Source organism: Cydia splendana, chromosome 18 (genome assembly GCF_910591565.1).
Source record: "Cydia splendana chromosome 18, ilCydSple1.2, whole genome shotgun sequence".
NCBI classification, from domain to species: Eukaryota; Metazoa; Arthropoda; class Insecta; order Lepidoptera; family Tortricidae; genus Cydia; species Cydia splendana.
This window is the reverse complement of record NC_085977.1, coordinates 1,163,223-1,184,388: the sequence shown is the minus strand read 5'-3', so window position 1 is coordinate 1,184,388 and position 21,166 is coordinate 1,163,223. Positions and strand designations below refer to the sequence as shown.

At 37.2% G+C, this 21,166-nt stretch overlaps 2 protein-coding genes across 3 annotated transcripts; both read right to left on the bottom strand.

The window, feature by feature from the left end:
• Positions 1 to 3,275: 3,275 nt before the first annotated feature.
• Positions 3,276 to 15,071, bottom strand: LOC134799292 (retinol dehydrogenase 13-like). Of its 2 annotated transcripts, none has more exons than XM_063771669.1 (8): positions 14,899 to 15,071; positions 6,503 to 6,581; positions 5,884 to 6,010; positions 5,301 to 5,437; positions 5,020 to 5,176; positions 4,517 to 4,685; positions 4,130 to 4,334; positions 3,276 to 3,662 (listed from the first exon to the last, which is right to left on the bottom strand). In XM_063771669.1, exons 2-8 carry the CDS (start codon positions 6,574 to 6,576, stop codon positions 3,533 to 3,535), a joined length of 999 nt encoding a protein of 332 aa, XP_063627739.1. In that variant the 5' UTR covers positions 6,577 to 6,581; positions 14,899 to 15,071; the 3' UTR covers positions 3,276 to 3,532. The 2 variants fall into 2 exon arrangements, with proteins under 2 accessions (XP_063627739.1, XP_063627740.1); XM_063771670.1 differs by having other exon boundaries at positions 6,503 to 6,578.
• Positions 7,724 to 14,892, bottom strand: LOC134799289 (patj homolog). Its single transcript, XM_063771668.1, has 2 exons — positions 12,228 to 14,892; positions 7,724 to 12,060 (listed from the first exon to the last, which is right to left on the bottom strand). Exon 1 carries the CDS (start codon positions 14,701 to 14,703, stop codon positions 12,721 to 12,723), a length of 1,983 nt encoding a protein of 660 aa, XP_063627738.1. The 5' UTR covers positions 14,704 to 14,892; the 3' UTR covers positions 7,724 to 12,060; positions 12,228 to 12,720.
• Positions 15,072 to 21,166: the final 6,095 nt, after the last annotated feature.

The window sequence follows — 21,166 nt, the reverse complement described above, 5'->3', positions numbered from 1 at the left end:
ACAAGCAAAATATTGAAAGATAATTAATAATTTTAATTTTCACCACGACTTTTTGACAGGACAAGTACCTGCTGAACTGACAGACAATGACATTTGGGTGACTAAACATGGCGGATTTTCGGCCGCATTAGGTATTTACGTATTTTCATGGAACACTTTATGTCCGTACTGAAATACTGTCACCTTTTTTTGCTATGGGTTACAGTGCTGAGTAAAAACGAGATAGATATATATTTATGTGTGTGCCGTCAAAATGGGTGCTATTTCTATAAGCAATTGTACGTATAGAACAATATGTCTTGTCCCTATTATATAGGTCTATGACGTCAATTCAAATTGTCACTTGCGGCTTATTGAAAATTTTAGAAATTGTTATTTAATATGGACGGACAATTTAAAAGCCATGTTAGTCAAAATGATTAACAAATTTGAAGATATCAAATTACAATTAGAAACGGACTATGCCATTAAACCATTCTGAGAGAACTCAAAATCACCAAACGACTCTCAACAATCTGCCAGGAGAGGGCTCTTAGATTCTTTGGGCACATACTGCGGTCGCCACACCACAGCCTCGAACGTGACATCATACCGGGGCAAGTTGAAAACAAGCGCGCTAGAGGAAGAGCCCCTGCAAGATTGTCGGATTCGATAAAACAAGCATGTGGTTCCATGCAGAGGGCAGCCCAAATAGCCCTTGTTCGCCATAAATGGAGGGACATAGTTATTGGTCACGATCCTCAGTCATGAGGGAACGACAAAGAAGAAGAGATGCCATTAAACTAGAATGTATGAATAAAATCATTGCTTCCGCAGGTAGATGTCCTACTGAATTTTAATATTTTATTAGATTTCTCAGTTGGAATTCAATTTTAATCATAGCAAAATGGAAATTGTGGAATATTTGATACTTACAATATAATATGCTACTTGTTAATGTAAATTAGTGTACTTTGCTGGATCAATATCACATACCTACCTGTGTAATATTTTGATTGGTATATATTGTACAATATACATAATAAAAATAAAACAAATGATATTTGGGTGCTTATTTAATTTAAATGTAAGAGAAGATAAGGGTCACTTTAACCTACCTACACTTTAATTCAGGGCAGTCATTGAAAAAATATGAAGTTACCAAGGTTACCTGGTCACTTCAACCAAGCATCATAATACTCTGTAGTCATCTATTGCATCTTAAGCATAAAACAGATTTGTTACAAAATGTGTAATTTAAGTTTCCAAACATAAGGAGTTAACTCCTTTTATCTTCCCTATATAACTTTAATTAACTTACAATAAACATTTCTTGGGTAAACTAAATATTTTTAGTTTAGTTTAACAATAATTTGTCTAATTTAACCCTTGGTACCTATTTTATTTCATGGTCTAAGAAATACTGTTCTTCTAATCAATTTATAATTTGTAGGGTTCTGTGGCAGGCATAAAAAAGATTCTTTATGTAGTTTGGCCCAGGACTGACTGTCTAAAGACAGAGGGAATCATACTCTTTTTATGCTAAAGCTATGAGTATAATTTTCTTGGATCTGACTAACTGGCTAGTTGTGTTTGCCCGGCTAAAGTTTAGGAAATATGTTTGAGAAATATAACACAATTATAATATTATATAATAAAAATAAAAAATACTGTTAGGAAATTTTATTAACTTGTACATTAGGCTATTCAAGACTTGTCATTTTGGAAATGTGAAAATACTTTTCTAAAATGATACCTACACTGCGTCTAGTGCTCCATATGAATGCTGACTACATTTTCTTTTATTGAACAAACAGGTATGTAAAGCGACTTAAAACTTCTTTTAAAAAGATACATAGGTACAGTCAGCAGCAAAAGTTACTAAGCGGGTCAGGTATTCAAAATTACCTTGACACACTCTTATTCTCTTAATAATAAAGTCGCGTCAAGATCATTTTGAACACCTGGCCCGCTTAGTAACTTTCGCTGCTGACTGTACCTGTTTCAGCAAGTATAAACTAGGATTTCCCATCGGTATATATGTGCAGTAGCTGAGAGCATGAAACAAATTAGCCTAAATAATATACTTTCTTAATGACTAACATAAGGACAACTTATACAAGAATAATCTATTCCATCAATATTTAAGCTCAATATTTTTGTTACATTTTTAAATTATAAATTTATTTTTCGTCTTGGTTGCGCTGTACACGTATATAAACCGCCGTAGGTAAGTATTGTCTGACTGAACTTCTGAAGAGAAACTATCTACTACGAACGCCTCATATTGAGCGAGATTTAATCCTGCAACAAACATATGTAAGGATTAGGTAATGTTGCGAAAGAACGGCGATATAATCAAAGTTCTTAATACTGTTTTAAAAGTTTACCTTTGTAAATTATGTAGTCGAATCAGTCGCTGAAAATAGTAAGATATGTGGGCCTATGGACGGTTTCCAGGACACAATGTGTGGTCTTATTGGATAGATTTAGGCATACGTTTTAATTTTATTTATGCCTTTTAACCCTAAAACAAAAAAAACTGCACATAATCTTAAAAGTTCCCAAGTTCTTCCCATGTTCTTCCAGTACTTGTCATAACCTAAAATTTTAGTAATGTTTACTATGAACGAGTATGATTATACATTGCAGGCTTAGCTTTGCTTAAGGTAATGCACAATCTTATTAAATATCAGAAAATATCACAGGTCACAGCAGAAATATCTCTTGAAATAAAAACGATTCAGAATGTCAACAAACAAGTTGGCCACAGATAAAACACAGACGACAAGCGATTTTGGAATTATTCGAACACAGTGTTGCTAGCCCGCGATTTTTCAAATTTGCCGCCTTTTTCTACTGACAAGATTTGCTTGACGCAGTTATATTTAGACATTCCTCCCTTATAGAATATTGCTTTTATAGTTGGTCAAGCAGATCTTGTCAGTAGAAAAAGGCGGCAAATTTGAAAAATGTAGGCGCGAAGGGATATCGTCTCATAGAAAATTTGAATTTCGCGCCTTTTTCTACTGACAAGATTTGCTTGACCATCTATATGTCCCGTGATAGATTTGGACCAGGCTGTTTTCATGCCAAGTGCTACGTCAATTATGGAGGTTTTAGGGATATGTATGCATTTTTTCTCATTGCCAAGTTTGTGCAAAGTTAGCGGGGTCAGACTATCTGAGGATAACATTTTCGTCTGGCATTATTGGTAGGTAGGCTAGACTAAGTTTGAACATAATCCATGAATACTTATGCTTCCTTAGGGTTTATAAATAAAAATAAATATACAATTATAAATATTTATTTTAATTAAATAAAAACATCAACTCTAACTAGTTACTACTCTAATTTATTGTAAATGCACAAAATGCATAAAGTGGCATGTTTTACAACTTCTTTCAGTACACTACTTTTGTATCTAACATATCACTAAAACTGATTGTTAGATTTCCAGACAACTTAAACTTTTAAGACATATAAATGCCTTTAAAAAATCTGTGTTATGTCCAAGTAAAGTTCCGTTTGTACACCATCTCCCCTATAAATTCTACGCGGCAGCAGTCTTGAGTTGCGTGCGATATTCAGCCAGCCTTGTCCACTTCTCGCTGACGCGCCACAACCATGCCGCTAGCTCGAAGTCCTGAGCATCCTTTGACGGCTCCGTAGGTTTCATGTCACTGAAATTGGAAACGAGAATTAGTAGAAACTTATTAGATCCGTCTAAAATAACTCTACAATTACTTGGCAGCGGCAAAGTGTGGAGCAGCGCAAAGGGCGTCACTACTGATGATATGGGGAGGGTGGTGAAGGCAGTTGATATGGCCGATGGCCAAGGGGAGGGGGAGAGGCATACATTTAGTTACAAATTATATTATCTATTTCCTTCCCTCCCTTGGCGAGACGCCCATGAGCAGCGACACGACGTTTTGCCTAGATGGCGTGAGATTGGTGTCGCATATGATAAGCTACTTACACAAAATATTCCCCCGCAGTTATAGCCACATCCGGATCTAAAGCCGCGACCATCACGGCTTGGGCGGCAATCTTGGGGCTTTTCATAGAACAGCGGGTAGATGACGAAGCGGGTGATGCTCGTTGATACCGCTAGATGGCGTAAGTTTGTTGTTTATCATAAGCAACTTACACAAAATATTCTCCTGCAGTTTTAGCCACGTCCGGATCCAAAGCTGCGTGCATCACAGATTGTGCCGCCATCTTGGGGCTCTTCATGACGGGCCAGAACAGCGGGTAGATGACGAAGCGGGTGATGCTTTTCGACACCGCTAGGTGGCGCGAGAGGTTCGTGTCGCTTAGGCCGGGGTCTACGGCTGCCACGGTTATGTTTGCGTCTGAAATTATACAATAAATATTGAAATTTTGATACACACTTAGTTTATAACCTGTTATAAGTGTATACATATTATATGTTCATTCATTCGCAGGGGTGAAATGGAGCTTGAAAGTAAATACAGGAATACTAAAAGTGGGAGGAAAAGCGGTCGAAGTCGCAGGAAATAGGGTGGTTTATTACCTAAAGTCTTCCTAGCCAGTTCTCTGGCGAACAGCACGTTCGCCAGCTTGCTCTGGTTGTACGCGGCCGCTGCGTCGTATTTCTTGGCGAAATTGAGGTCGTCTTTATTAATGTGGCCCTTGTAGTGCGCGCCGCTGGATAGAATTATGACTCGACTGGGGGCGGTAGCCTGCAAAATACATAAGGAATTAAAAAACAGTCTAAAAATTCATAATAAAATTATGGTATGAAATCAATTGATTAAACCATCAAAAAAAGCTGTTAGATGAATTTGCACCATGTAATAGATAATTATTTTTTATTCGTGCTTGTTTCTTCTCACTCAGAGCGGATGCCGTCATTTCGAAAGTAACCGCTCTACATTAAAAAAACAGAATGGCTTTTAACAAATTAGGGTCTGAGCCCGAAAGGTCACCTGAGTCCTACTATAGGTACAATAGCGGAGTGCAAAGGTTATTTATTGCGTCACGAGAAAGACTGATAAACACTGCTGTATACTATACCTTGAGCGTATCCAGTAATAGGTTGGTCAGTAAGAAGTGTCCTAAGTGGTTGACGCCTAACTGCGTCTCGAAGCCGTCTGCCGTGACGCCTTGCGGCGGTTCCATGACGCCTGCGTTGTTCACTAGGACGTGTAAATGAGGCTCCTCTTCTTTGAACCTGGAACCAAGAGAAAGTTATGGGGTAAGCCCCCTAGGCCCAGGCATACTGGGCCTTAGTGCAAATCAGCCACTGGGTTTCCTTATATTCCACGATATTCTCTTTCCGCACAGACTCTACTAACCTTTTAACGAACTCAGCGATGGAATCGAGCGAGGCGAGGTCACACGGCCGGCAGTACACGTACTTGTTCCCCGTCTCTAGGACGATCTCGCGTCGCGCCGTCTCGCACTTCTCCATGTCGCGACATGCCATAAATATCTGGGGAAAAGAAACACTGACTTTAGGAAACATACCTATTATACTACATGATGCACTTTTTACCCCCCTCTTCCTTTTCTCGGAATCTGCCATTCAAGATGTATAACTCGAGAAACTGTGATCTGTGCGAACGCTGGAGACTAATCGGATCCAGCAGATACCGGAAGTCTTGTTACTTTCTGTGTTAATGAACATCTATTTCGGTTTGTAAAAAGGGAAATTTTCTTGACCTTTTGACCGCCATAGTCGGCTGTGGCCGTCATCGGAAAGTTTTGCCAAGGACGCCAACGACGGCTATATACAGCCGACAGCTTCGCCAATGCAATAGGGACTTACGCGGGACTCCGTAAAATTCAATTTCGCTTAAATAATCGCGATCGCCTGGCGTCCGAGGCACGGCATATTCCTTTTCATATTCACTGGCGTTCAAAAGGTTAATAACTTACTTTAGCGCCCCTCCTGGCGAAGTCCCAGACGGTGGCCTCTCCGATGCCGGTGTTGGCGCCGGTCACGATTACTGTCTTGTTCTCCGCTCGCACCTCTTTGTTGAAAGCGGGTCCGCTGTGTCGGTCTCTGAAAAACAAAAATAGGGCTCAAAGTTTTTATTGACTTAGTTTAGCTTTGTATAAGCAGCCGGGAACGGACGGCTGGGGAAGGGAAACAGGATACCTCTAAAAGATCTGTCTGCCCTCGTAGTACCCAACAGGCGTCAAATTGCTCAGAATAAGGCAAAGTGGCGATCTCTGGTGTCGGAGGCAAAGATTTTGGGTCACTTTGAGCCAACTCAGTGAAGCAAGTAGGTAAGTTCAAATTTGTGATTGAATCGGAGTGTCCCTTAGAGCTGTTTCCCACTGGCGTCCAGTTTTTTGCGGGTACGGTTTTTTGCAGGATTCAGTTTTCTGTATGCATGCAGGATCCCGCAAACAGAATCCTCGTGTGAAAGTTACAATATTTATAGCTATACTACTTAAACGGGATCCTGCCAAAACCGTACCCGCAAAAAACTGGACGTCAGTGGGAAACAGCTCTTACGGATATAATTATGAAAATGGTTGAGGGTCTTACTTGAAGATGCAGACGGCGCCAGCGGTAGCAGCGACGGCGCTGAGCACCGTCACCGGGAGGTTCGGCACCCACATGGCTGCTGCTGCAACAAAAGGTTCACGTAAAGTAGGCGTCTATTTTGCGGTATCGGGTAGGTTGATTGATTGTGTTTTTTACTCACCTTTATAAAATATATAGGTAGGCACGAGGCACTGAAAAACCGTTGCGTATAGATTATATACGTACGAGTATCTGGTGTGTGTATAAGCAGTTTTTTATCTATGAAGCAGTGCCCATAGGAAATACATTTGGAACGTCCATTTGTTTCTTGCATGGAAAACGTATGGCGTAATACTTAACGGTACCAAAGACATATGTAACTTCGTATAAGACGGATAAAGTCTAAGGAAAAAACGTGCCTCGGAATTCAAGTAAAAGTCATTCTCGAATAGATGCCGCACACACCTTTAGCCTATCCTCGGCTAGATGGCGTGACGACACCGTTTCATGTTTAACAATTTGAACACATAGCTATCAGTGAATGAACATGGATCAAATGATATAAAAATAATAAAATCATTTATCCATATATATACATTTTTTGATAACTATATACGTTTTCATTTTGAGTTTTAGTCGTGTGTCGATAGATGGCAGTAAATTTACAGTGACTACAAAATTTACAATGACAGGACCCCTCTATACTATCTATTCTTTTTGACGGTACTTAGGTGTTAGTTATCTTTTCACCACCCAGCTCAAAAAGCACTTCTTTACTTATTGAAGCATTAATTTGGATCAATTTGTAAAGTACTTTCCTCTCAGATAAATGTACTTGCTTCGTTAGGCAACTTTGTCTTTTGTTCGTTGCAACAGTTGAAAGTATTGAAGGTACAGATTTCACATAATACAGTGTGGTGGAATATTTCGATACGACTTTGCATACACTGAGAAAAAAAATCGTTTCAAACAATTGAAATTGCATTGTTCCGTATGATCCTATCGAACCAAGCAGTAAAGTTTACTGTTCGTACGTTACGTAGGTATACCTACGTACGTATATACATTAGTTGATATTGTATATAGCAGTTAATCTTAATGAAATCACTTTAATGTGTGCTCGATAGATCATATTTTTTTCAGTGTAACAAAAAAACTATTTTCCTGTCTATAAGGTTCTCACAACGAATTTGCCATCAATGTTTAAAAAAAAGAGTTATTAAATAAAATAAAAACAAGATATTTGTTTTACTTGTATAATTATAATTTTTGTTATTCATACCTGGTGTAAGGCTAACATTGTGGTGTCCTGCACTAGTGAGTGCCAAGCTAACGTTACTTATTTTACATCTCACTGGTACATTTAAAATTAGTACAAATTAACTTATGTTACGTAAGTATAATTATTAATTAATAAAGTTTCACCAATACTTAGGTAAATATGCAGAAATAGGTAAGTACTTCAACCAAAGCGACATCTTGTTGTCAAAAGTTGACGTTTGACAGAATCCAGTTACCACAAAACACATGCCGCCGGGCTGCGTAATCTACTTTAGCTATCAAACGTGGGACAAGACATTTCCTGAGACTATACAAACAAGTCTTTGCAAATAGTAAGAAATGTGTTTGCTTGTTAATTTTCATTTTGAAGAGTTATTATTTTGCAAATAGTAAGAAATGTGTTTGCATGTTAATTTTCATTTTGATGAGTTATTATTGTACCTTTGTCAAAAAGAAAAAATGTATAAACAAGTACATACCTACTAACCATTGAAGACATGTATTTTAAACAAATTTAAAAACAATAAACGCTTTAAACTTTGATTGACATCTTAGAAGGTAGTAACTGCGAACTTCATTGCATTTTACATGTTCCTGGTGAAACTTTAATTAACAAAGCAGATTATGTTGTAGCATATTGGTAGGAACCATCAAGTTGCCTATAGGGGTTTCCTCGACTATTACATATATTCAGGTTATATAAAATACTCAGTCTGATTAAAGGAAGATTTGGGATGTGGTAATGACATAACAAACAGACAAGCTATGTAACAGCGATTTTGCTAGAGGATTTTAACATTTTAGGGGTTCTTTCATATTTGAAAATTTTTAGAACAGCAGTGTAAACAAATGTAGAAGCAAATTTAGACAGCTGATGTAGATAGTTTCGTATATTGCCAGGCTATATTATAACATTTCACATACCTACTATTAGAAGTATTAGAACAATTTAAATTATTCACAGAAAATATTTTAATTTGTTTTTATTTCAAGTAGAAACACTACTATATAAATTATAAACTAAAATAAATGTCATATACTAAGAAAAAGTGACCAATGCCTGCAGTGCCCCAGGCTGGAATCGAACCAGCGTCCTCTGCTATCGCGGTAAGTGCTTCAGTGGTGGTGCTAGGTACATTTTCTTAGTATATGACATTTATTTCAGTTTATAATTTGACAAATCTGTAGCACGTAACGTAAAGCGACGTACATCGCCATCTACTTCAGCTGCCAAACTTGTTTCCACAATGTTTTATATTAATTAACGCGTCTTACTAACTTTTTCTTTGTATATTTTGCTGAGATATATTAGGAATATAATTATATATGGCGCCAATATTCTAGAAAAATCATCTTTGTATAATTTAGCACTAAATTTATACTATTCTGTCAGGTGCATATTTAAGTTTGTGATTACATTTAACATTGTGTAATTTTAAGTTTCAGCGTTAATTTTGTGTTGTTTAAGCTACTTGTATTAAAATAAGTTTTGCCCCAAAAACAGCTTTTTATTTACATTTTGGGGACACCCCTTAAGTCAGTGGTTTTTTTTTCAAGACAGTTGTTTCTTGGTTAAACAAGAAAGTAACTTCGCACTATATAGTTAGTTGTTTTGAATCGTAGTTATTTATTTTATACATTACAATAGATATTCATTGTAAGATTGTAAGTAGCAAAAAAGAGACTAAAGCTATGTTATGGTACATGTTGAATAAAGTGAAATTAATTATTACAATAAAATTGACAGTTCGCTTAACAAGTCTAAATATTTAATGCACACATATAAGTATATATCCATGTATTGCTTGCGTTTGTTGTCAAATAAATGTTATACATATGTATTTATAAACAATTCTTTTTATTGTTTGATATGCCGAAATCTTTTATTTTAGAATTTATTCTTTTGCAATAATGCTGGTCGAAACATCATAAAACATGTGTTCAATTTAATAATTTAGGAATAGAACTTTAGTAGAATAAACTTGATAAATATTATGTGCTTGTGTGTGTGGTTGTTGTGAAACTTAATTTATGAATAATAACTCCTTGTATGTGTGCATTCTGTTTTATTAAAAGATTCACTTACATATACAATATAAATACTATAGTTATAGAGATCTGTAAGTACTCAAACAATACTAAAAAAGTTAAAACAACGGGCATAAATGAGTAAGTATAATTATAAAATTATAGTAAAATTTACGTATAAGGTATGAATGAAAATGTAAAGCTTTTCGGAATTATTTTTATGGACTGAAAACCAGATCTTAGTTACAAATAAATTACGTAAACACGACTCTATTGTCAAAGTGTTTTGACTTGTTAAATATTGGGCTTCATCTGACAAATCGTAGACTTTATAACAAATAAATAAGGCCCACTGATGGTCAGATATAAAGTACTCTCGACAATAAAGGCATGTTCAAATATTTTTGAGCACCGTGGTCTTTCCGATATAACTGAATGTGACAATACTGTTTGCATTTAGTTATCAAACTATACAACCGTATCTCTTGATTATTTCAGTCAGTGTCGGTACAAAAAGTACTGAGGTTGACTGAAATAGCATGACAAATACGAACGTTTCCGAGAAAATATAATGGAAAACAATTATACACTACATTTGTAATAACTAATTTTGTTTAGCTTTACATTCTCAACAAAATAAATGCCTACACACCTACTGTTAGAAGGTAAGTACATAAAAAGCCCGAACAATTATTTAGGGCCCCAAAGTAAATAGTTTACAAATAACATCCATATCACAATGTGCTCCTCTAGTGTTTCGTGCACCTTTTACTTACTCTGTATTAACAATTTATGCACTGGCAACAGAATAGAACCCCACAATATCATGGAATCACAAAGTATTTCAAAAAGCTTAGTACTGTCAGCAGCAGACCAGAAGTTGCTAAGCGGGCGAGCTGTTCAAAGTGATGTTGGCGCGATTTTATTGTTGAGAGAATAAGAGCGTGTCAAGGTAATTTTGAATCCCTCGCCCGCTTAGCAACTTCTGCTACTGACTGTACTCATGGGAGTCATGGGTCGGAGGCAGGAGACAGCTATTTGTTATAGAGAGAAAGTAATATATATGCAGATATCCTATTGCTCTTAAAGGACTGCCAGTAGCAGGGCTTAACTGATAAGTAACAGATACTTTCTCATTTTAAGATTCATTGGGGCAACTTGCGGCCTACCATGGCCACAACCTAGGTTAAAGGCGATTACACCGCTACCTCACATTTCCAGTAAGGAAAGGATACGTTCATTCAAGTCACGGTGGAAGGGCTTCTATTTTATTTACGGTTGTTGATAGGGTATACGCATTTGACCCTAAACTCCCTTTGGTATTTGCCCCGATGACTTTAACATATGTTCAAGACCCAACGTTCTATTCTGCTGAGCGTACATTTATATACTTTAATAAATATAACAAAATGCAAAGAATAAATATAATTGTATTTTACATATGTATGTTTCAGATCAATAAGGCAAGAATTTAATTGTCATGGCAAGAAGCGCTTAGCGTGCCAATTTCAAAAGCAAAACTAAAATTATTAATCCACAGATCTTGTATGTCTGTTGAAATACATATTATTTTACATTTAAAATGCTGAGATTGTCCATCTGTTTCATGAGATACAAAGTTGTTAAGCTCACAATAATACATTTTAAAAACTCAATTCGCATTCAAATCCACAAGATAATGAAGTTTAAAACTGATATTTATATTATTTACATAAAATTCGTATTTATATAATTGCTCCCTTAGTTTAATATCTACACATTTGTGATTACTGTTTACAACCTAAGTTTGCTAGAAAATCTAATAGTTGTCCAATAGAGGTACTGCCATATAATTTAGTTTATATTTTTACTTAGATCCTGAAGGCAGTGCAGAAGGCCTAAACTAGTAAACAAATGCAGTCCTACACGTCTTTAAGTGAGCCCATACATTCACAACTTGCAGGTGCCTGATTTCATCAAAAATGAACTTTGTGATCTTGTTGTAGAGTTCATTTTGCATTAGGTAAATTTTATACTTATAGCTAAGTTTTCGTAAGTGCATTTTTGATTGATACATTCTAGGCACCTTATAATGATGCCCTTAAAGTTCATTTTTCAACGACCGAGGCCCCTGCAGAAATAACAGGTTAGCTACCTTAAGATTCTGTGCATTACAAAATTTTCGTGAACTTACGACGATAAAATATAACTAGTAAAGCGTAAATTATTATTGTATCATAGAGTTGAGCTGTCTTCGCATGTCGATAGATGAAGTACAGATTAGTGCATTACTATTTTCCATCGTATTTTCACGGAAACATACGAACGTGTTTTGCTATTTCAGTCAGTCTCAGTACAAAAACAACTGTGATTGACTGAAGTAGCATGACAATACGAACGTTTCCGAGAAAATACGATGGAAAACAATTATGCAATACATCTGTATTGACTAGTCTACAGACTGCAATGCATTTTGTGCCTTACGGCCTGCACATACGGCGAGTTTTTGAATGAGTGTAATTTTAGGCTGTTACTGATGGTCGTGTGAAGTTAATATAATTTAGGCATTGTATCAAGCTTAACAGTAATTTTTAGTCTGTAATGAATTCAGTTAAGAGCAATAAATATGGGTAAAATTTGCATAGCAACAATGTTTACCCTAAAGCTTGACCGATAGAGAATGCCTTTACATTACGTCTATTGTAACTGTATATTTTTAACTGTGCAATTATATTCAGATTCCTACACAAAATATTGGAAACTCGGAGATTGGAAACAATGAGTAAAAATTTCATCACTATTTTCGTTTACGTTTTTGACCACCAGTATGCCTTTGTAGTTTTTTTTACAGACAAGCGCCCGCGTCTGAGACGCTGTATGTTAATCTCAATTAAGCGTAAGATTGATATGACTTCAACTTGACTAGTACTGGTATAATCACAGAGTAAAGATTAACTTGGTTTGACGGTGTTTAGAGTGCTTGTGCTTTTAGATTTCGAGTTTTCGTGAGGCGGCATTGGACGTGCTATGCCAACTTTGACAACGCCACGCGGAGCGCCTTTTAGAGCCTGCACAGCTTGGTCTAAGGTCGCATTTTTAATGCTAGCCCCATTTACAGACATGACTCTATCCCCTGGCGATATCTCTCCATTTTTCTCAGCTACACCACCAGGAACTAAACTCCTGACAACTATTACTGTGCCCTGTGGATCTATTGGGTCCTGGTAATCTAATATAGAGAAGCCTAGACCCTGGTCTCCTTTGACAAGCTCGACAATGTCCTCTTTGCTTTGCCACATGGCTAGCCCGGATACACACTCTAAAGAGCGGGATTTCTTGGAGAGACCGGAGTGGTTAGTGAGAGTTGCAGTGCTTGATGTGTTGATTGAGGTGTCTGACTGCGCTTTGATGAGAGTAGTAAGGTTGTTGAGACTGCCAGATATTATTTTTCTAGCTTCAAATGCTTCTCGGTCAGATGCTAAGTTGATAACAGACCGAGGACCAGTTTCGGGGCGTGCTACAACCAGCCTAACGCGGTCTGGCAATTGTTTGAGGATAAATACGACTTCTGTATGTGTCAGCCCGTGTAGTCTGTATTCGTTCGCTTCTAAAAGCTCGTCTCCAGCCGTTAGAGTCCCTTGCTGTCCAACTGGGCCCTCTGGAAGCACAGATCGGATATAGTGATGAGGCCGGACCTCCTGGCCGCCTTCTACATCTACAGTACCTTCTAGACTGATCCCCAAGGCACCAAGCTTGTTCACTTCAGCAACCAAAATGGATTTTTCTGAGCCAATTTCTTCTGACCACCTTTTCTTAATTTCTTCCTTATCTACAGCTAGTATCTCATCCAATCTCTTATCAAGTTCCTCTTGAGATGGTTCAATCACTTCAGTATCAATAATTTCTAATACACTGGAATCTATAGTAGTGTTGGATTCCCGCTCCGGTTCTATCTTAGTAGTACTGTCATCTTGGGAAGGCACGGGGAACCAGGAGAGGGTGGTTGTGGAAGGTGACGGTGATGGAGGACGCTCCTCATTAAATATTGCTAGCTGCAGGTGCTCAAACTTTGGACCTCTTAAATACCGCTCTAACACTAAGTGCACCGAAATACCTGTGTTTCTCAAAATGTCCACAGCCTGAGGGTTGCTTTTATCTGCTAAAGATATTCCATCTACTTCTATTATTCTATCATTTAATTTAATTTGTCCACTTTGCTCAGCACTGCTTCCTTCTATGATGCTCTTCACAAAGATACCGGATAGTTCTTCCTTCTCACAGACGTAACCGGCTACTGTGATCCCTAAGCCATAGACGTTTTTGTTTAAATCTACATGAACTATTTCTACCTCGGGCAAGTTAGGCAATTCCACAGGTACAGTAATAGTAATTGTTGGAGACACCGCAACAACAGGTTGTTCCTGGATTTCTTGTGGGATTTCGCCAAGTACGCTCACAACCGCCGCAACGTTTTCAACTCCATTCTGCCCATTGACATATTCGCCGTAGCACTGGGAGAGGTCGTAGATGGCCGCGTAGCCGCTCTCGACGAGATGGCGGTCGAGCTGGTCGGGGTCGGTGAGGATCTTGGTGGGCACGAGCGCCGTCCCGGGCAGCGGGGCACGGAGGGCGACGGCGGGGTCTGCCGGGCGAGCTACCAGCAGCCGGACGGTGGCGCCAGACTGGCGAAGCACGGACGCGACTTGCTCCGACGTAAACCCTCGTAGGTTCACCGAACCCACTTGCAGCACGTGGTCCCCGCTCTGAAGTCTCCCGTCCTTATCGGCCGCTCCGCCAGGCACGACAAACTTGATCACTACCCCTGTACTCCTCCCGCCGACTAAGTTGAACCCCAGCCCGTTGCCGTCGTTCGTGAGCTCGACCACCTCCACTAGCGCCCACTCAGTACTCAGCACCATCTCCGCTCTCACCATCGGCACTCCCGAAGACCCGACGTTACGTGATGCGCCGCCCGAGCGCCGCGCCGAGGTTATGCGTCCCCACACATGACGACCACATGGCACCCGTGCTTATCACACAAAATATACGCGCAACCACCGAAATGTTAACGTAAAACGTGATTAAAGTATTTTCTTGTAAATTATAGTATAAAAATGACATTTACATACTTGCTGAAACGGAGACAGCGAAAATGTGGCCAGCTCGAAGCAGGTGTGTCCAGTGAATAATTAAAATTGTGAAACAAAATGTCAAAACAAACTGACTAAATTATGAAATGTTATGTAAATACTAAAAAATTACGTTACTGCATAACCAGATATCTGCAATTCTAACTTAAGAATCTAAAGAATGTCAAAACAATAAAATTTATCTCAATTATGCGGTATAAACAAATATGATTATCTTGCAGCAACAATAACACTGTCTTAAATACTTTTTAGTTATCACCGAACAAGACATAGATGGCATTGTAGACGCTGCTACAAGAGGAGTTTTAGAGTGGCTCAATAGATGGCGCGGTAATCAACGTTTTAAATAATGTGGCTATTCGACACTAGATGTCGCTAATCGACGGCTCCCCTTCAAGTATACACTAGGTACTACCATGGAGTTATAAGAAGGAGTGAACTGTCACTTTTTTTGCCATACTAAATTGAACCTTATCACAGAGCCAGAAAGACGTTCGTACCAGTACAGAGAAAACGGTCCACTTGAGATAGCAAAGGTGGGCCGCGGTGTCTCACTCGCACATGTTGCCAATGTTAAAAATATACCATTGTGGTAGTATTTATATCAATATATTACTAAAATTAAATACCTTCTTATATTATTTAAGTGCTATATTCAGAGTACGGTTCTGATATCTTTTAGGAAATTTGCAAATAATTATGATGTCAATATTATTAACTGATTTAACTAAGCATGTGCACAACAATAAAAAACACTAATTTTGATATGGTAGACATTGTAGTAGTAAGTTTGAATATTAATTGGTATCCCTAACCTGATGACATATTTACAAAACACGTGAATGCAAAATTTCTTAAAAATGGTGAAGAAATGTTGCGTTAAAGGTTGTGGGAGTGAAATAATTTCTAATTGTGTAATATCGTTTCACAAGGAAGCCACAATTATTACATTTTACGATAAAAATACAAGTTAGACATTGTCAAACTCATTAGGGTGACCATGATGTCGGCACGATGAGAACCAGTTTTACCACTTCCTTTATGGTTTTACACAATTCTTATTACGTACTTAAACGTAAGTTTTCATAAATAGGTATGTATTTATTTCGGCATGTTTAAATTGGTGAAATGAGAGCCAATACAGAATAAATAATTGCAAAAATTGAAATCCAAAGTCCTTAAACATTACAGACACATTTATAAATTGTTATAATAATAAAAAAACACATAGATAATAAAAAAAAATAGAAGTTTATCGTAATTTACTGACTTTTGGGACGATACCAGAAACGTTATTGGGAATTTAGCCCTCATAAGCACGAGCGCTTTTTCAACGCGCGTTACAAAAGGGGTTGAATCCGTTCACACGCTAAATTCGATTTAAAGACCAACGCTTAAAGTCGAAAAAAAAAACAAGGCTTGATAAAAAGCATCGTGTGAACAAATACACATGTTTCCATTTGTTTCATTCTAACGCGCTTTTTTAACGCGCATTGAAAAAGCGCTCGTGTGAATGAGGGCTTACCCTCTTTGGAAAATTTACTGGGAACGGCACATCACTAGTTTCTTTACATTTCACGACTCTTCTCTTTTCGCACAGATGGCCTACCACGGTGAACACCGAAGTTCGCAAATTTCGGGCATCTTTCTCTTTTACTCCTATAAAGGAGTAATTACAGTGACAGAAAGATGCTCGCAATTTGCGAACTTCGGTGTTTATGGTTTTCGGTGACGCCGAAATAATTTTTAGCTTGTAAGATTTTTACTATTGTACGTATGTTAGTTTGTAAGGTATGTATCTATGGGCCTTAGTCGCCTGATAATAAATGATATTTATTTTTTTAATTTAATTTATGCTCCAGTGACAAGCGTCCTAGTTAAAAACTATAACAAACGGGCGTAGCGGATCCACGCGACCCTGAGGCAGTGGCGGATTTGCTCTAAGGCCGAGTAGGCCCGGGCCTAGGGTGGCAGTCTATATGATGGGTGCTGAGAAAGGGGCGTCTAGTGCTTGCTACAGGGCCTGGGGCCTAGGACGGCAAATACTGTAAATCCCCCACTGCCCTGAGGGCCTACCCCAAACCACTTTCGACATTTTGACTCTCTGTCGCACTTGTAAATTCGTACGTAAGTGTGACAGAGAGGCAACACGTCGAACTTGGTTCGCGGTAGACCCTCTGGTTCTGTCACCATATCTGTCTCTCTATCTCTCTCACTCATACCCGTGTTCTTGACAGACGTTACGGCGGACCACATTCCTGACGATCATGTTCGTGGTCCAGTGCGCCTATTAGCAACAGCTTTTAGAACAACTAAATTAAGTGCCTAAGGTTGTGTGAAGCGTTTTACAGAAGAGAAAAAAAACTATATCCATCCCTTTTCAGGCCATAATACTAGTACAGCGAAAATACAGTATGATTCTCTATAACTATGCACGAATAAGAAAAGATCCTGGCCAAACTATATATTCAATGTTATCCTAATATCCCACATACATATGACTTATGGTCACCCTAATTAGAAAGAGATGCAACGGCCCACCTTGACTTCTCATGTGGACACACTTTTTGGCTAATGTACTCTGTCCGGTTTACTCTCTAGGTCCGTGGGTACTACATCTATTGGGCGCTTTATATTTTATAAATATTAAAAACGGTTTTCTTAGAGTTTCCGATATTTTGGCACAGTTGTTTTACATTTTTGGTCTTGCCTTTGTGGTCAAATGATCTTATTAATCGTTTCTATTTTATTTGTCAATACCTACACTGCTGGAGGGAATGAGAGGAAATTAAATCAGAGGGATAATTTAACTAACTTTGATTGCAGGATTTGGTAAGTAGATACCTACTTGCTGCAATTTCCTATGGTACAGTGAATACATACCTCTAGCTATATTACCTATAATAGCTTTATTACAGGCATTAAGGTCAATATTATTTAGGTATGCATGTCGCTTGCCTCTAAGTATATTCCTACTTAGGTATTCAAAATGTATGCACAATACAATCACTAGATCCTAATTATGACTAGGTAGCTGTAGGTGTACTTATTAAAAAAATATGCCTACCTAGGTTTCCTTTTCTTGGTAGGCAATGGGGTTGGCCGGTGGAAGTTTTTAGCAGATGGCGCCATCATAGCTTGCCCCGTCAATCCCTAGAATTGTGTCAAATTTTTGTTTTTTTAATACCCTGGATGCCAGCTCTTTAAGCCAAATCTCATAGAAAAAGGGGCAAGCTATGATGGCGCCATTTAGGCAAACCTTTGACAGTTGCCAACCCCATTCCTAAATTATGCGACTCTACCATGGACTTAATTTTTCAAAGGTTTAACACAAATAAATAGGCAATTACCTAAAGGTAAGTATAGTTTTAATATAGTTTTATTTTAGATTTATTTAGGGTTATTTTAATTTAGTTTAGTTTTTAGTTATAGTTTTATTCATGAACATGATGTACCTTTACTTTTCCAATAAAGTCATTAGGTAAATATAGGTATGTTGTTACATTACAAGTATTACATTATTGAAAGGTAGAACTTCTTATAAGGCAGGGGTAAAATAAAACAACCATTAAAATACTTAAATATTTATTCAGTTTTCTTAAATAAAATAAACAACATTGGATACATGATTCGTCACATAGACTAATGTACAATTATATATTACCTGTATTAGTAGCTAATTTCTTTGGTAGTTTATGGATTTTAATTTTATATCTCAGTATTCATTCATTCATTCTATCAATTTTATAGCCATAGTTCTCGTCCAGTGCCAGTTTCCGTCCACTTGACGGATTAGCAAATAATACATTTCATTTTTAATTGGCTACTTGCCAAATATAATTTATGTAGATAGATAAATTGTTTAGATATTAAGGATTGCATTGCAATAAGTCCAAATTTGTGCAGCAATAGCAATGAAGGTTTATATTCAAATTTCGTCAAGTGGACGAAAACTAGAGCCGGACGAAAACTAGCGCAATGACTATGTAGGTACTTACAGTCAATGTTAAAAAATGTTTAGGTAATACCTACACTCAATTACTTTATGCAATTAGTCCCTGTAGCAACACGTCTATCGTCTATATCTTACGAGGCGGTTAGTAAGAAATTATTTTGGTTACTTAACTAATGGAAAAGTTGAAGGCTTGAAATATAAACACTTATATGAATAAAGAAATTTGTACCTATATAACCTTTTTATATAAGGTAAACGTACTGGTGCTCGACATGCTAATGCCCAATAGATTACATAATAAGGTTACATAGGTACTTTCTTGTCATCTGATGACACCTTGCTGTCAACTCTATTGACAATGACTTAAGTTTCAAGATGACATGTACAGTCGAGGTCAAAAATACCTTTACAGTTGAGTGTTACAAAAATACCTTTACATTTAAATACGTTTACACATTGCATGACAAAAACATGCTTACAACTCACATGACAGATTCTGCTTTTCAGTTCTGTTAATGCTCCAAATTTCAGTTTATAATCTGTCTTCCATAAAAACATTTAGAAAAATAGTGTCATAACAGATTTACATTGCATGTTACAGAATAAGATTTACTGCCAATGTGCCGTAAATACGTTTACATTTTCAGTGACATTAGAAACTTTACGATCAAGCGTACTTTTCGATTACATACACCTATTATTACATAAATATCTTTACAGATTTATTAGCCCGTTCTTAATTTTAATAATGACATGAAATTTGATGCGTGGCTTTTAACGGTTCCTTCACTGGTCCATCTTTTACACCACAAGTATCATGTAAAAGAAAGTGAAAACGTATCCGCGTTCAATAAAAAGTTATATTTTGATCTTGTTCGGAAGTTCATTGTTACTTCTACGGATAGTGAACAGATCCATTTTAAATCTACTTTCAATGAAGTAAGGTTTATTTAAGGTTGGCGCATAGTCTAATAAAACATGGTCTTCCATTCCCAGAGTGACACGGGCCTACGTCACAACAACATGGCCGCTATATATAGCGCTATCGCATATTATCATATAGCGCTGTCGCATGATGACGTAGGCCCGTGTCAGTTAGGTGACCTAGAAAAGACGGGAATGGAGTACCAGGCGGAGTATATTATTATACCATGGGTTGGCGTTACTTGAAAATATTTGACAGATTGATAAAAATGGTTGCGTTTCGTTAAATAAAAGTAGCATGATATCGTCGTATTCTGAACTCATTTAAACCTCCAAACTATGTAACTAAATAAAAAGTCAAATTACTATATTTCTTAACTACTTATTTTAGGCATTTTTACAGTCGATTTAGAATTTTAAAGTAATGGTATATATTAAATAAATAATGAATGACACTACTGATATTTTGAATAGTATCGAAACGCACTTATGTCAACTATGACTTATGGCTTATGGCTACCCACCTTATAGTTTAATGCAATGAGATTTTATAACTCCTTATTAGTGAAAAAACCTCAGGGTTTGTGTAAAGTTGAGCGTTATGTCAATGCTAATAAAGATATTGACGACGGCAAGGCTTTTGTTAATATATAATACATTGATTTACGGAAATAAATAATATAATGTCTTTTAATTATGTATTTCTAATTCCCGTTTCATTTTTACCCGATATTATATATTTTTCAGTAATAAAATGCGTATATAATTACTGTAATAGTCTGTACCATATAAGGTTTACTCGGGTAATTCGAAATGTCGAAAACTGTCGGATAATTCCGAAAAGAGACTTTTATTATGATGGAATTAAGGGTGATTTTCATCTGATTTTCGGAATTATCCGACATTCGGTAATACCCGAATACACCTTACGTGATGGTTTACTCCGGGCCCAAAATCGACGATCTCCTATTTATATTATAAACTACTGATTCTCGAGTGCTATTCTGCTATCATCAAACCGCGATTAAAATACATGCCGAAAGACCTACACCGTTAACATAATTGCACCGTAAAACGGGGTGAGTTGGGACAAAACAGAAGTTAAATATCAATAAAAGTTCATTTTTGTATGTGGCACGTTCATACGTATACTTGAAAAGTCTTCCGGTAGTCTGAATTTTCGTTGTTCAATGATAATCTTTCGTTTCATTTTATAGATTCAACGATAAACACAAAATAGTAGGAAATCTCATCTCACTCCGTAGTGGGGATTAGCGGGAATAGGAATTGAGTGAGATGGGATTAGGTATTGCTAAAATTGACACCATCTTACAATAACTTAACTTGTCAATATAATAGGATAGAATA